This window comes from Montipora foliosa, chromosome 1 (genome assembly GCF_036669935.1).
Source record: "Montipora foliosa isolate CH-2021 chromosome 1, ASM3666993v2, whole genome shotgun sequence".
NCBI lineage: Eukaryota > Metazoa > Cnidaria > Anthozoa > Scleractinia > Acroporidae > Montipora > Montipora foliosa.
Window position 1 is genome coordinate 54,653,019 of NC_090869.1, and position 17,120 is coordinate 54,670,138.

General features: G+C 40.4%; 2 protein-coding genes across 2 annotated transcripts in view; both read left to right on the forward strand.

Annotated features, from left to right (window-relative positions):
- Positions 1-3,996, forward strand: part of LOC137997701 (cyclic nucleotide-gated channel cone photoreceptor subunit alpha-like) — a 30,279-nt gene extending 26,283 nt beyond the window's left edge. Inside the window, exons 8-10 of the mRNA XM_068843905.1 lie at positions 1,365-1,427; positions 2,362-2,476; positions 3,827-3,996. Of these exons, the coding sequence (XP_068700006.1) occupies positions 1,365-1,427; positions 2,362-2,476; positions 3,827-3,996 (348 nt within the window). The remainder of the gene's footprint in view (positions 1-1,364; positions 1,428-2,361; positions 2,477-3,826) is intronic.
- Positions 3,997-6,948: 2,952 nt separating this feature from the next.
- The window catches only part of LOC138001473 (uncharacterized), a 52,548-nt gene continuing 42,376 nt past the window's right edge, over positions 6,949-17,120 (forward strand). The window contains exons 1-7 of the mRNA XM_068848094.1: positions 6,949-7,177; positions 7,972-8,135; positions 12,498-12,640; positions 14,220-14,462; positions 14,981-15,097; positions 15,564-15,663; positions 16,197-16,275. Of these exons, the coding sequence (XP_068704195.1) occupies positions 6,949-7,177; positions 7,972-8,135; positions 12,498-12,640; positions 14,220-14,462; positions 14,981-15,097; positions 15,564-15,663; positions 16,197-16,275 (1,075 nt within the window). The remainder of the gene's footprint in view (positions 7,178-7,971; positions 8,136-12,497; positions 12,641-14,219; positions 14,463-14,980; positions 15,098-15,563; positions 15,664-16,196; positions 16,276-17,120) is intronic.

The window sequence follows — 17,120 nt, forward strand, 5'->3', positions numbered from 1 at the left end:
ACCCAACGAAAATTATTTCCAAAATGCATAATAATAGGCAAAAACGTTTTTATTTATTTTTTTTTTTTCTTGGGGAAAAAAAGATGTTCAACACTGCCAGGATGGTTAAGAGCAAAATTCCAGCTCCCAGCTGGACAATGAGGGAAACTCCCAGCCAGTCGACTTTGTGTCACTGTTTCCCAGCCAGCAAAGAAGCTCGTGAATCTAAAACGCTCTCCAAACCACTGAAAACAGGATTTTTTTTTCTCAACATGGGATGAGTTGAACCAGTGGTAAACTTCTCCCCCAGTCTCCCGCAGTTTCTGCTCTCATCCAGCCAGACTATGAAAATTAATAACTTGCCAGCCTGTTGAATTTCCACTGTGGGATAGGTAGTTCACAGAACACTTTCATTGGGTGCCCTGTGCTGTTTGGTACTGCAAAGAATGTACCAAAATGCCTGCCGCACGTGCAGCACGATCATTTCTCTTTTTGTTCTGGCAATCAATCAATCGCTATTTTGGACGAGTTTTTCTGTTTTCTTATTCCGGTATAAAATTTAAGGAACAAATATTTTCTAAAGAGAACTAATTCGCAAACCAAATGATGGATTTTGCAAAGGCAATTTTGAAATGGGAATGGGCTTTGTTAGCGACTCTGCGCACACTTCGATATCTTACTGTTTACTTGAAGATTCAGTAAAGGGAAAACCGGAGCACACACATGAGATTATAAGGAAAGGTAGAAATGGAAAATCAAAGGAAGGCGAATTCAGAAAAACACGACACTTACAAGATCTGTGCGGCTCTCCGGATTACAGAAACGGTTTTTCACACAAGATGGACAAACTTATATACGAAAACTAAACAATACCAGCGAAACTGGCACAAAGAACAATACGAGCCTTACCGGGTGTTAACGAGGTATTGTGACAAAGATAGACAAAAAACAAGCGAGGCTTAATTACGGACTAGGAAAACTATAATAGGAACAACCAAGAAAGGAGAAAATAAATCAAAACTAATTTCACGGAAATTCGTGGCTACAGGCTTTGCTACGAATATCTTGCCGGCGGTCGGTAACAAAATAATCCCGGCCAACCGAACTTGTTTTATCGCGACTAGTTGATGGTCTGCCGTTGTTGACATAGATTTATTTGACTCCTCAGGCGGCCTAGGAAACCCCCGGTGGAAGAGTAAAATCTGTCTAACTCCCATGATTTGTTGAATGGGAGCAAACTAGGCTGGATTGACCAGCCGTTTTGTGCGCCCACGTTCCTCCGCGCACACCCCTCGTTGGGAGAAGGATGTTAACCCCTCAAAACGGCTGGAAATAGAGTCAAGTAACAAACTGTCCTCCACTGATTTTTTTTTTTTTTTTTTTAGATTCTTTGTGAAAATAACGATGAAGTGTTGGTGACCCTATCGGAGGGACAGCTGTTTGGCGAGGTATCCAGTTAATCGGACAGCCAGAACTTGTTTTCATACAAATGTTGAGATTCAGCGTGATCGATTCTCATGAGGTCAAAACAAAACTTTGGACAAATGCAAAATAAATGATAGCTGATAATAGTGCATGATTATTGGTAGTAGATTGGGATCAAGAGTGTGAGTGTCGAAGACCATTTTTGTAAAAGAATAGACTTCGCTTTAGAAAAGGCGGGGCATTTGTTATGGAAGGCACGAGAAAGGGGTACGTGAGGCGTGAAGCGTGAAGCGGGATGTGTTGATCCCTCTTCAAGTACAGTGTACAAGTTACAAGACGTTTGTTCAATATTTTCGATGAAAAAAGCTTGATTTTAATTGCAGTCCTTTATTTAACACTGGCTGTTTAAAGTGTTTTGCCGGCTTTTAATATATCAATGTCATTCCACCATCTATGACTGCAATCATGGCTTACACCGAAGGCACGCGCGTAGAGCACCATGGTTAACAAAATATGGTAGCCTGTCGATGCGAGAAATTTTGAATTTGGTTAAGACGTCATCGTCCGTACGTTTAACTTTTGATGTAAGCCAGGCCAATACGCGAAATGTCTCACTGCGAGAACCCTTGTTTTTGTCGGAAAGTTGTTCTAGCTGGAACAAACGTTTTTTAGCTGAAATTTGCATGGCAAGCGTACTGCATTTGACCCTGTGTTTAAGTACCTAGAGAAGCAACGAGCTAAGTATTTTTTAATATGTCTTACAACAAGGAAAGAGGACTGGAGAAAGGCTGAAAGAAAGAGAAGGGAAAAAAGTAAACAGGGGACGAATTATTGGTATAACAATGTTAGAACAAGTAGCCGGGTTTCAAAGGCTCGAAATCAGGCTGGAAGAAGGCCTTCTGTTATATTGAAATTCTCTTCTAGACCGGGTGTCTTATGTTTGCTTGTCTTCCACAGGTGAGCATGGTGTACAATCTTCCAAGGTCGGCCTCCGTTCGAGCAGCTACTCCATGTGTCGTCTTTCTTTTGGATAGACGAGATCTGAACAAAGTTCTCAGACATTATCCAACAGGTAGACCACTATTGCAACGTAATCGTAGTTAATTTTTTGTTACGGGGCAATACTGTGCGCCCGTGTTCCACCACGCCATACCTAGCTATCTCAGCGAGGACCTCGAGAAAATTCAAAAGCGGGCGCTTAATGTTATTTCTCCAGGGCTTTGGCCTCAAAACCCTACAGAGTAGACGTGAAACACTATGTCTTAAACTCTTTCAATCAATTTTAAGTGATGAGCGTTTTAGCAATCTTGTCCCCCCAAGACATAAGGCCTCTTACAATCTTAGACACTTGCGTACTTTCACCTTACCACGTTTTCGCACTGACCGTTATAAAAGATCTTTTATCCCAGCAATGAGCAAATATATTAATTCGTAGTTTTAAGTACATTTCGCACCGACGTATATATTTTTAGTCTTAGTTTTTTAAGCTTTTAGTTAGATTCATTAATTGTAATTCTTATCCAACTTGTAAATAGTCTTATATGGTTATAAGAGTTAATTTATTCTTTGTAAATAATTACGCAATTCAGCCTACTGGCTGCTACGTTTTTATTGTGAATAAACTGTCAAACTGTCAAACAATCCAAAAACCGTTACATTTAGCTTGGACGCGAACGGTTCCAAAAATGTCAATGTACAGGTTACGGTATCTTAAAACTAGAGTCGCGTTCGATGGACTCTATCCTGGAAATTCTCGCTATTAGATGAGAGACTCCGTTGCAAAGTTAGGTAGACGACGTACCTGCTTACAAGAAACTGAGCAACAAAGGGTAATAGACGCGGATTTTCAAAATCCATTTTGCAGTCCGGTAAAACAATATTCAATTATTTCATCTTGGGATTTAAGCAACAGAACCCCACTACTCTTTTTTGATGAACCATTAACTATTTTGGATTGTGAAAAGTGGTTTTATATTTGAACTTCACGTGCATTCCTTTTCTTCACGTGGTCACTTGATTCTTTGATTACTACCGTAACCTCCTCAAGCACGACTGTTGTCCTCTACTGCTTGCTCGAAGGTAACATGTTTCTTTTATATGATTGAAGCAAGAATTAGATGCTCTTTTTTTCATTTTCTATCAGCCTATATTCTTTCTTTTAAGAGGTAAGGAACTTACCTTGTCAAGAATGGCCAAACTGACGAAAGACAGCCAGAAGGTCCTTGAGATCCAGTGCACCAAAAAACTCAGACCATTTAGGAGGCTTTTTCATCTTACCCCTGGGGAAGACAACATGATGACCGAAAGTGTGCTGTTAGAAAAAAAAAACAACAATGAATAGCACGAATTCCCATCAATGTTGCTCATGTCGTACATAAGTACCTTCTTCTCCCATCCTGATAGAAGATTTTCGCTTTTTCAGTGGCTCAGCAACTATATCTAGCTGTGGAACGCCGGTGCGACATCAACCAAATGCATTTTGACGAGCAGTCTCCGAAAGACACGAGAAAGAGCGTCATTGTAGATATGGAGAACGAAGAGGCAACCAAATGGTTAAGAGAGACTGTGGTTAGTAAAAGAAAGCTTGGATAGGTTTAACTCGGTTATTTCATTCACACATTATTAATTCACCAAATTAATAACAGAGGTGGATATCTCCACCACCGAGACACTGAAGTGAATAATAGTGTTTAAGTATATTGCACTAAAGTTGAAAAAAATATGTTCTCTTCGGTAACCGACGCGAAAGGGGACTGAAGCCATTTTGCTTTAGGTTTTCTTCGTTTGCTCAGAGGCGATGAGTATTCGCTAATCACCTTGAGCTAGCCAATCAGAATGTCTGGAAATCATTATTCACTTGTGTGGTAAATTCTAAACTTTACTATACCTGCCCTCGCGTAAGATAGTATGAAAGGCATTTGAGATACGTTTAAATTACATGCTGAACATGTCGCCCCTGATTCCGATTTGCGTCTGACAAATCGTTGCCCCTGTTTCTGATTTGTATCTGGGAAAAATCCATTTCTGAGCCAGGCAACTCGATTTGCATCAATGTTTGATTTTTCAATCGCTAACCCGAACACCACTTTGGTTCTCCTTGCTTGTTTCTACTTCGTGATCCCTGAAACACCTCGGTCGTGTAGAACAATACCAACACCACTTGCACTCCCGTTTAAGCTATACCAATACCACTTTGCGCGCCCGGTTGAGTACCAATGTAATGCAATTACCCTTTTTACGTGGGGACTTCTAAGTTGCCTCTTTCGCCGGCAACAACCTTTACTTTACTGATAGGTCCGTTGACATAAAAATGCTACTTTAAAAAAAACGTTCTTGTCTTTCTTCACATTTTGTTTTAACTCCCAATTTTCTTTCAAATTTCATTTAACGGTCAGCCATTGCTTAGCACGGTTCCGTTCGATAAGCCTTCATCAATCCACATCGAAATGAGACCGAATTCATTCACTAAGTACGTCTCGTAGCCTTACGCAGTCTAGTGGATCACACGTGCCTCTGAATAAGGACATACCGAGCTCGAATCTTACTTGGGGTACTGTCTTTCAAAAGTCTCTCCACAATGCGAAGTCCGGTGGGCAAAAGAAATCTTATGCACGCGCCACCCGAAAAAGAGAGTCACACCCCACACTTTAGACTAAGATTTTTTTTGCAATATCTTGGTCAATTTCATAGTCCGAAGTCCAAAGTCCACATTTCATGACCCAACGTGAGGCAGTTTGCTCAGCTCTTTCCTCAACGTGTGCGGCGGGCTTAAGATGAGTTCGTGAGTCATACGATAACTGGATATTGCATTGCGTGCAAAGATAACACAAAAACTCGCTTCCGGTCACACACACAATTCATAAATACATATTTCCCCGTTAATCTGTCACGTAGTCCTCGGTGGTTTAGTGGTCATCGCGATTGCCTTTAAATGAAGAGATACCGAATTCGAATCTCACTTAGACTATCTTCGAAAAGTGTAGCTACGAGGCAAAGAAATCTTACGCATTTGCAACCAAATTAACAGGCTACGGGTAGCCTACACTTTGTTCAAAGGATTTTTAGCCCTACAGTATTTCAGTGGATTTTTTTTTATGTTGCAATGTCTTGGGCAATATCCAATTTCAATTCCGAACTCCACAGTTCACATACAGTGGTACCGTGACCCAACGATAAGAAGTGCGATCGTAAATAGTTTTTTACATTCGAAACTGTTGTTAACGGCATTGATTTCATTCAAATCCAGTAGACAGATGCTTTGCAAGTCTCTACGATTTTATCTAAAAATATTTAATACCTTTTTTAACAATACTTTGTGAACTATAAAATTATGATATGTCTTACGGAGTCATACGATACCCGGATATTGCATTGCGTGCAACGAAAATCTGATCCCGCACACACCTCTTTAATGCTTATTTTCCCGTTAATCTGTCACATAATCTTTCGTGGTTTAATGGTCATCTGAAGGGCCTCTGAAGGAAGAGATACCAAGTTCGAATTCTACTTGGGCTGCCTTCACCAAGGCAGAGAAGTCTTACGCATGCGCAGCTAGATCCCAACCCCAAAAAAACTATTAAAAAGTCCGAAGTCCAAAAAAGGAGTCGAATCCTATACTTCGAACAAAGTAACTTAAAAAGAATCAGAGCCATATGTCATACTTTGTTCTTTTCGAACAAATTAGAAAGGTGTAGTTATAATAAGCAGTCTTCTCTTAAAATTACCACAAACAATTTCCCCTGTTGAGCATTCACACACTGCATTCCTGAGCTAGTGAGTAAGTGACGTCACCTTCTCCGCGACCCAATTCTCTGAGGGCCTATCTGTCTGGCCCGGGTTGTTCGTCAAAACATGGTTAGCGCTAACCAACGTTAAAAACCTTGGAAACCCACAGGTTTGATACCTCTTAACCAACGTTTAGCACTAACCAGGCTTCCAGTAAGCAACCCAAAGACCACACAGAGTTATAGCGGAGCATTAAATGGAAAAAATTGCCGTCCAAATAAATAGTTTCTCTCTTGAAATCATTGAAAAAAAAAATTCAAATTTCGAGTATTCAGTACAAGAACTTTTGAAATGTGAAAAAAAAAATTGATTTTTATATTGTGGTAGTACTTTGACCTGGGGATGGATTGATAAGGTAGCGGCGAAGAGAGAAGATCTTTAACATCTTTAACATCTGTAAATGTGGTTCAGGGCTTTGTACATGCATCATTCCTTGTTGAATCAGAGTGCATTTACATCTTCGTTTTGTTCTATTGCCCCTTCTTGCAGGGATTAAAAGACCAGGCGAAACACATGCGAGGAAGGTAAAACCAAAGTGTATTTTCTATGCATAATTTAGCAACAGCGATTTTCTTTAATCCCTCCTAGGATTCTACGCCATTTAAGGAAGTGGCACAATATTTTCAAACATAATTGTAAGCCATGATTTGATCCAGTTAGACCATCTCGCTTTCAGCAGTGCGTTAATTCAATTAGACCTCGGCTTTCTTATTCGTTTTGTATTTTAGTTTCTTTTCGAGGTTGGCCAACTACGTCATAATGCCGGATTCCTGGCTCGCGGTTATATGGGAACAAGTAGTCCTTGCAGTGCTGCTAATCATCTGTTTCGTGTACTCCTTCGTGTCGTCATTTTCAATCAGCCTTCACGCTCTTGGTTACGGCCATTCGGTTGGCACGAATGTCCTTCTGGGTTTCTCGTACATATTGGACGCAGTGCTGGTCGCCGACTTTGTTATGAGATTCAACATGGCTTCAGTGATGACAACAGGCGAGGATTATGATGCATAAATAAAACTTTCTGAGTTAGGATCCAAGATAATCCTTTTCAAGTAAAGCTTAGTATCATAAAAAAATCCGCTGGTTGTTCTCAAAACAATTTTGCACTGGAAGTCTTGTCAATATTTGAGCCGGCAATTCACTTGGTATGCAGTATCAACCTGAATAAATAGGTACACCATGTAAAGGTCTTCCATTGGTCGCCGCTTCGACTGTAGCCGCTTTCTTGAAGTTTCATGGCTATGCCTTCCCAAATGTTTTTCTTACGACCCATGGATGCGAGCTGGCGTTGAATATCTTCTTCTGCCCAAAGACCGATGAGTGTTTTCGTCTCAACAAAGCCCCAGTTTTGTGTTTTCCCAGCGACCAAAGAAACGCCACTGGCCGCCATCTTGAAGTTGTTTACAAAAACCACGATCGAAACTACCTCGCGAGGTGGTTTCGACGTTGGTTATTGCAAATATGTTTCGATCTAGTTTCGTGGGTTCAGTCATCAGGTATGAACGCTTGTTTTAGTCAAACTGTTTCAAACGTGATCAATTTAAACATGATTCGGCCTTGTGTGAACGCGGTCTAAGTAACACAGTCGAAAGCTTCGATTTTTACATCATTGTGTAAGACCTCGGTGGATCAGATTTCTGATACAACTGTTAGCTTCCAAAGTCACGAACAAACTTTCATAGCCTTAATTTTATATTCTATAGCTCCTTTTCTTTCTCATTTTTTAACTATTTCTTTTCAGTGAGATCGAACTTTCACACCTGGATTACTTTCTTTTTCTCGCAGACCTCCACAGCATAAGGAAATCTTACAAATGGAGCCTTCTTTTCTGGATCGACTTGTTAGCCATCCTCCCGATTGAGATTTTTGCTGTCACTGAGACTAGTCTCCATGACAAGTGGCACTTATTTTCGTTCCTGCGCCTAAATCGACTAATAAAGGCAATCAGGGTATGTTTCACGATCAAACAATTTACAATAGTGCTTTTGAAGATGATATTAGTTCTTTGCTACTGGTTCCGCGTTTTTTAGGTGCTAATGATTGTGATTATCTTTTCTCATTGCGTTGGTCGCTGCATGTAGGAACGACGGCGGGAACGATGACAGGAACGACGACGGGACGGCAACGAGAACGTCAACTAAAAGCATAAATTCGCGTTATTGTAATCACTTCGCTACTATTCCAAGCTTTTTAACATGACAATGGTGTGGCAGTCCCTCAGGAATGAAACTGTTACGAGCGGCGCGCGTTTAGTTTAATGAGAAATGAGAATTTATCTGACTGTCTCCATAAAACCTCAAATTTGGTTTTTTCGCGTTGTTGTTTTGCTGACGACGGCAAAGAATGGACAAAAATGAAAAACGCACGTGCAGGGCGTGCAAGCTATTGCTTTTGCTCACTAAATATTCAAATTTGTGACGTTCTCGTTGCCGTCGCCGTTGTCATTAGGGAGCTTTAGCAACGACAACGGCGACGGCAACGAGAACGTCACAAATTTGCATATTTAGTGGGCAAAAACAGTAGCTTTGCACGCCCTGCACGTGCGTTTTTCACTTTTGTCCATTTCTTTGCCGTCATCAGCAAAACAGCAATGTGAAATAGCCACATTTGAGGTTTTATCGAGGACGTCACCACCTTGAGATAAATTTTCATTTTCTCCCCTAAATTAAGGTCTGAGACCTTTTTGCAGATAAAGCGGCCATTTTGATTTCTATTGTTTCAAATAGCTATTATGGGATGTCCAGGGGGCAAATACATATTAATTTGCCCCCTGAGCATCCCATAATGTCTTTTGAAACAATAGAAATCAAAATGGCCTCCGTATCTGCAAAAAGGTCTATGACTCGTATCGGTTCCCTCCTTGAGGGACGGTCACACCATGGTCATGTTAAAAAGCGTGGAATAGTCGCGAAGTTATTACAAAAACGCAAATTTATATTTTACGATGACGTTCTCGTGGCCGTTTCGTGGTCGTTGCTAAAGCTTCCTATTGCTAAAGCTCCCTAAGTATCAACGACGCGGGCACCACAAAACAAGAATATCGTTGGTTAAAAGAGGAAAAATAATCGTGCTGCACAAGCGCATATATTTTTGCGGTACTCTGCACAACGAAGACGTGAACTCAGCAAATTTGAGGTTTTAACGACAGGTCAACGTGAGTGTACAAATGCAAACCTTTCATTTTATATTTTTACTCCAAAACCGTTCGTACCAGTCTCTTCTTAGGATGTTTCGCCCACATTGTAGGACGTGAACGAGTCGTAATAATCTTGAAAGACTTACGACAGAGCAGAGTTATATTTTGAGATGTCGTTTTCGTCGTCGTCGCTGTCTTAGAGCTTTACGCTTATGCTTGTGCTTATCGCTCATGTGGGAACCGGGCTTAAGTCCCTGATAGGGACATACAGACCTACGAGAGCGACGTCGACGATCACGTCACCACAAAATGTAACTAAGGTTGTTTACCATTTACAAGCAGAAACCAACTGGTACTAGGTTTGTTCAAAGGGTAAGCAAAAAACTCCCGATTGGGAAATATAGTTGGGGTAGACGTGTACCATTTTCAAAATTCGTTCACGTTTACTGAGAGAATCTGGAGGGAGGCAAAATCATAGAGGAATGCAAATGGTAAACACGTTTTCGGTTTGGAAATTCCGTTTGGGAATTTTGGACTACCTTTCGAGAAATCCCGTTTTCTCCGGAAATTTTCCGCTTGGGGGGACAAAAATAGGCCTACCATTTACATTCCAACCGAACTTCCGAATTTTTTTGGTAAATGGTAAACAGCCTTAGTCTCTCACGCAGACACTCTTAGGGCTTCGTCACGCGTTCCTCCCCCACGAGCGTCTGCTGAAACGGGCCACACCTTCCTTTTCCTTTGTTAAGTACCTGTCATCTGGAGATCACGTGCGGGTTACATAGCAACCAATCGGCGCTGTGTAGGTTGCTCCCCTGGGAGTGTCAACTTTGGATGAATCATGAAAGGGACGAAGCCTTTCCAAAACACTCCTCAGAAACCCCCTCGGTGAGGTGTGCACTTGCACTCTCGCGAGTCAAAATGCGAGTGTTTAGCAAGGGAATGATGTCGTTTCATCTAAAATTAAAAGCGCCGTGGAAATATGTAAATACGAGTAAAAAAATAAAAGTATTGCAAGTGTACTTGAACTGCACGAGAACCATTACCTTCAAGCGCAAAGAACGCAACAAGGACAGTATCGAAAAGAAAGCATGAAAAAAATCCATAACGTTTAAGCTTGAAATTTTCGAGCTGCTTTTGGCGATGATCGTCTCTAAAAATTTGATTTAATGTTTTTGTGTTGCGAACCGATCGTTCGTACTCAGTGTTTCTTCAATTTGAAAAATGAATCAAACCTTTAAACAGTTCATCCAAAGGACGGCTCATCCTCGGTGTAAAAACCTGTGAAACTCACGGATGACGTAACACAAAGGAAAACAAAAGAGCAAAAAAACAAAAAACATACAAGAAATGGGGTTGGTTATTCGAGTGAAACGACTCCACTGAAATAGCGCAGAAGGAAATGTAAATATGATATCAATTCCAAGCGAACGCCACGAATAGATTTGAAACGCATGGAGCAAAATGTTTCAACCATACCACGGGCACCCCAAGCTCAGTGTGAGCATGGCCGACAAAATATAAGGATTTGTATGGGGATGCCGATAAAAAGCTTAAAAATATAACTATATGAAAAAAATCTCAATTAAAAAGCCTAACCTTAATGCCATTGTGGGTAGCTTTCTTCCTGCCTGGTTATTTTCCAGATGCGACGCGATTTGAGCCATTTTCCAATTTCTGGGTTGTCAACGGTTATAATAAAATCCCAAGGCCGGAGACTAAATTCGCAGGAAACCCCAATTTGAGTCAAATATTCCTGGATAAAATGTTCCCACGGTCACAATTCCACAAAGGAGGCAATTGACAAAGAATGAACTTTCATCTCAACTCTCCATCAACGCATTAGCGGTCCTAAACCAAAACATGAAATTTTTACGGCACAGTGTCTCTTTGATGCGACTTTTAAGCCCATTTTCTTGCAGTGACCTTACGCAAAATTTCTCAGGGTCCAAAGTCCGTAGTGATTGGTCTACGTAAATTACGGCACGTTTGAGCAGACGCTCAACTAAACTGGGTAAGAGCGGTCAAAGAGTAAAAGTAGAAAATAAGAGATCCACCTTTGTATTCTCGCGTTGTCGTCAAAACCTGGTGGCATCACGTCGTTGATATGCAGAGTGCCGCTAAAATTTGCGTTAAGATGCCTGCCGCAAGTGCAGAACGATATTTTTTCTTTTCTTGCTCTTTTTACCAATCATATTGTTGTTTTGTGGCCTTTCTCGTTGAAGACCGCGTCGTAAAGCTTAAAGTCATTAATGTTGCCGGCAAATCGGCCAATGGTCTGATTGGGTAGTGGGCGAGCACGAACGAAAGATCCTACCACAGTTAATACATGGAGATGGTTATGAAACTCGACAAGTTCCTTTGTTTCATGTTTTTGTCCGTATTTTTGGCCTTGTCCCTGCTCAAAACACACCTTTTTTCGAGAAGATAACCAATCAAATCCTTTGATTAAATTACGTGCAACTAATTTACAAACCCGTGCGAAGCGAAAACAAAAGATTGTGCAGGGTCACGGTCAATTCAACATCGATTGCGACAACATTGTTCTCGCTTTTGAAGGTTCTAAGGTTTCATAACCAGTCTCTCGATTAACTATGATCCTACTAGGAGGACAGATGAAAGCAAATGATTTTAAGTCTGGCTCTAGAGCTAATTGAGAAAGCAACCTATAGATGGTTGCCACCTTACGTCACAGGAGCCATGTTGGAGCACAGTACAATAGAGAAAAATGTATTTTGGGATTTTGACTCTTATCTATTCTAATGCGAAACTTGAGCCATAAGTTGCTACTGTTTTGTTGACAAACATGGCCGTCTCACCAACGTGATTGAAAACCATCTATTAGTCCTAATGTCAACCTCGGTGTAAAAACATGCCAAGGTGAAACGCTCGGATGACGTAACACAAGGAAAACAAAAGAGCAAAAAAAAAAACACAATACAATAGCCTAACCCCCCTTTGAGCTAAAAAAATTCAGAAAAATTTTCATAGGTTTCGATACGGAGGTAAACCCAAACAGATTGTTGATCCTATTGTTTACTTGCGTCATTCGAGAGACTCGAGAGAGACAGAGAGAAAGAGATCCTGTTTACTAGAAAGTGAAACGAATAGTTTTGTCTTCTCAGCGTTTGTCAGGCTGTTTTTATCGTTTTGTCCGCTTCTTCATGCTAAACAGATTCCACGTTTCTTCTCGAACCTGGAGAATAGTCTACATTTCGACATTGGCAAAGTACGAGCGCTGAAATTTACTTTGTACATTCTCTTGGTCACTCACATCAGCAGTTGTATTTGGTTTCTGGACAATTGCTATGGGGAAACGTAAGTGTTTTTTTTAATTGACCATCAAGTGGGAACTTTGACCAGCGATGCCAGCTACGAAGCATCACCCAAAAAAGAAGTTGGTTTAGCGAGGCAAAATGAAAAATGGTCTGATTAATCAACAATCTGCCAACAGATTACTCACCCGTTTGCGATAATAGTAATAGAATAAGAATAGGAAATCATATGAACGTGCAGTGTATTTCGTGATTTATGGGCTCGATTGATGTTTTAAAAATGCTCAAAGTCGCGCGAGCGATAGGCCTAGATTTTATTTGATTATATCAAAGGTGTTGTTATACGCTGGAGGTGAATCCAATAGCCGAGAAGAAGACAACAAAAGCCTATAAATGTTCGTTCAAACTCAGCAATTACCGCTCACCTTTTTCTTCGTTTGGGAGATTGGTGTAAGGGAGGTGTGATAAGTATACGCAATCAAAAACAACAGTTGAAAAGTACGCAAGACAACGTGTTGAAGATAAATGTATTTTATGCTTCATGCTCCATACAATCTGACAGATATTGTTGGCAAGGAATTGCTCTGAGCGAGCTCCGTTTTCTGGAACACAAATATCACCACTTATAATCCATCAAATATTTTCGCTCGCGCGCGATTGGTCTAAACGCGTCACGTGGGCGAACATTCCCCAGCTAAAACTGGGGAATATCCGAGGATATTCCCCAATGATATTCCCCAATTTTTAAAACCGACTTCAAGGATTCAAGTCTCACATTAAAATTAATGTTAAGATGGCAGAACGGCTTGCTTTCGTAACAGAAGAAGAGATAAACCGGCTGGTCGATAGAGCGGTACCAGAAAACACCAAAAAATCCACTTCATACGCTGTTAACGTTTTTGACGGTAAGCTGTTTGTAAATCGTATCCGCCACTTGTATCCACACAAAAAAGTATGTTTTCCTTTCACTGAAATGTTGTACTTTTTTCCCAAGCAAATTCTTTTAACTGAAGCGAAGTCTGTTCGAAATTCTGGAAGTGAATATTGAATGACGCGGTTTTGGAAGGCAATTGACAAACTTTGACGTGTTGACATATGACGGACTGGCAGATCCCGCTTGTTGCGAAAAATATTTGAAGGATAATAAACACAATAGCCTCAATTTGGCTTTAAAATATGCTCGGATATTTGTCCTTGGACATTATCTATTCCTCGAAGCTCACAGTTTTCCTCGAGCTTCGCTCTCGGAAAACTGTTCGCTTCTCGGAACAGATAATGTCCGCGGACAAATATCCGAGCATATTTTTGCGCCAAATGAAGGCTATTGTTTATATATGTTTGGGATATTTTGGCCAAGCTCTCATGAGCTAGGCCGTTTATTGAAAATCCGCATGGAAACCTAGGAAATACCCAAATATAGAAGACATTATCCCAAAATGCCCAAACTGCAACATGGGAAATAACTAATTAAGCATGTCTCACAGCATAAATCCATTTATTTCCTCTGCATGAGCAATAAATTTCTTTTAAATATTTACCACTTCAGCAAGGAAAAAAGTATTAATGATTTTGTTGAAATGTTTCAGTCTGAATTGCTCACATTTAAGGTGTTTATACTTCAGTTGCACTCCTACAAGCTGGGCTCAACACATTGGCCGGGAAAACCTTGTAGCCGGCGTCAGTGACTATATCGCAGCTCTTTACTGGGCAGCCGCGACAATGTCATCAACAGGTTACGGAGACATTCACGCCCACGATTCAGATACTCAGTTGATTTGCATAGCTGTCATGCTCGCTGGGCTCTTGCTGTATGGCTACTGCCTCAGTAGTATCGCTGCTACCATTGCAAACTCAGCTGCACCGAAGTAAGTAACAAAGTTATTATTTTCACTTCAACATCCTTGCGCCGTTTCCATGGGTACTTGAGAATATTATTTATCTTGGAATAATTTACCATTAAAAAATGCAAACTTATTGACAAAACACTTGCACTTGGACTCCCTTTGAAAGCTTTGTTTTTTTCAGTCAGCCACTGTAAATGTGTACATGGCTTATGGCAACTTGTAAATCGAATTTTATAGTATGGCCGAGCTATCCAAAAAAAAAAATGAACAAACAGAATCAGAAATCTTACAACCTGGTCAACTGATCAAATCGTCATTAAATTATAATAGCCTTATTCCCAGGACCTTTCCCCTCGCGGAAACGAGGTAGGCCTTGAACCGCGGACGTCGCTTATTCCGGCGAAAGGGCCTGGGTCAGTTTCGACGTGAACGAGTTCAATCCGATGAGTCCCAAGACAAATTCAACTCCATTATCATCGGAACCAGTAAAATGGAAAGTTTTAAAGATGAAAAAAAATGGATCTGTTCTTTTTCACCAGAGTGGAATTCTTTGCAAAAATGAAAGCAGTTCACCAGTTTATGGAGGAGCAAAATCTGAGCAAGTCGCTGATGGAAAGAACTGACACTTATCTATCCATTCTTTGGAGAGTTCATAGGTAAAAGGAACCGAAATGATAGCGCAAAAAGCCATTATCTTTAATTCTTCTTGAAGTCGTTGGCGTGCACTTTGAAGAATACCTCTATCGTAGCTCACCTAGATGCTATGGATTCAGGGTGGCACTTATAATACACACCCACGAGTCTGCTGTGATCAGTAACCTTGTTTTCCCATCGAAACAAAACAAAACGTTTCCATGATAATAGGGCTCAATTCCTGGAGGATTAGTTGGTTACACCAACATGCCCGCCGTGACGTCACGTGAAAACACTCCATAGCTTAGTGGTACAGCATCGGAACTAGTATTTGGAAGATCGTAGGATCGACTCCCTCAAAGGAGCAGAGCACTCGGATTTCTCCGAGTATCCCCAAGACACCATCGATTGATAAATCTCTTCATTTCATTTACCGGAGTAAACATCTAACATCTCTTTCAGTCCAATTAAGAGAATATTTTTCTTTAGGGGTGAAGCCATCCCTGGGGTTAAGAGTCTCATCGGAGATATGCCGCTTATTCTGCAACAGGATGTCACCTATGAACAAGCTAAGGACGCTTTAGAAAAGGTAATATAGAATTTGAGTACATTAGGGGTTTTTGAAGTTATCATGTTGACCGAAACTAGACCTTTCTTATATATAAAAAGAAATAAATTGTTAGACAAAATAATGCTCACTTTGCATCCGTTTAACGAAGGCCGAACTTTCTCATCATGATCATGATCCTAGACATGTAACTTTGCATCTATTTCTGCGTTTTCTTTTCTTCAGAACAAGTTGAAAGGGAATCTTTCCAGAATGGGAAATTCATTCTTTTACAAGTGGTGGTTTGGGCCAATTTTTTTCCAGGACTGTATATAGCTTGACCATTTTATGGTTGCTAAAACTGAGATAAAAAATACCATCTTCTGTACAAAATTCAACTTTCGACATTTTTGTCCAAAAACGTTGCAGGGTGTACGTCAGCCAGTTCAGTGGTAGAGCCTAGTAATCGAAACTTCGTAGCTTTGACTTGGATTTTCCTCAAGTACATGTAGATCCAAGTCATTTCTGATAAACGAAAATTTTCTTTATCCAAGAATTCCTTATATTCATTCCAGGTTCCAATATTTATGGAGACAGATGCGAATTTCATGCGCCAGTTGTCATCGAAAGTTATTTCATACATTTTCTCCCCAGGTAACTTAATTTTTGTTGTAGGATCTGTGATAGAGATAAAAGACTTGCACGATAGGACTCCGCCCTTTTTCGTTAGTCACGACACGCTATCAATGATTGAGAATGCGCTTCCATAGTTAGTACACTAACGTACTATATATGGCGTTGCTTATTGCATTTTTTTATTCCGCGGGCAAAATTACCAGTGGAGGCTGTTTACTAGAGCAAGAAATATGGTCTTGCCTATTTCGGTAGAAACATGTGCAACTGCTGACATTTTGAAGTCGCCGACTTATTCACTGAACAACTGGTTGTTTTGCTTTGTTTTGCTTTGTCTTAGTTATCTATGGCGTCAAATTTTCATCAAGCTCCTTACATTGAGATTTGTAGTCCAATATTTCACCCATGCTGTTGTCGTTGGTTTACTGGCAAGCCAGATAAAGTATTATTATTTTTCTAATGGAGAGGGGTGGGGGGAGGGATTTTAAATACCTCTTGCTTCACGGAGATAGGGTGGCTTAATTAAGTAATGTTTAAAAAAAGAGCAGCAGTGTTTTATCGGAGTTTAAAAACAAGACATGTAGCAGTATTTTTAGAAACGATAAAACACGAGTTGCGAATGTTTTAAACGACTCCTTCAAAAACGTTCCACAAAAAGCGTGTCACAATGGTTCAAAATATGAGAGGAGAATATTAGCTACCAGAAAAACAAGCTATGCATTATTAGTATTTTTATATAGAGAATACTAAGGAGGAGTCATTTATCAGGATATAAAGCTCATGCACGTGAGGTTTTAACGGTGTTTTGATAAGGTGTTAGGCTCATGAAATATTAATGAGGTTTTGATGACGCTTTTATACTGACC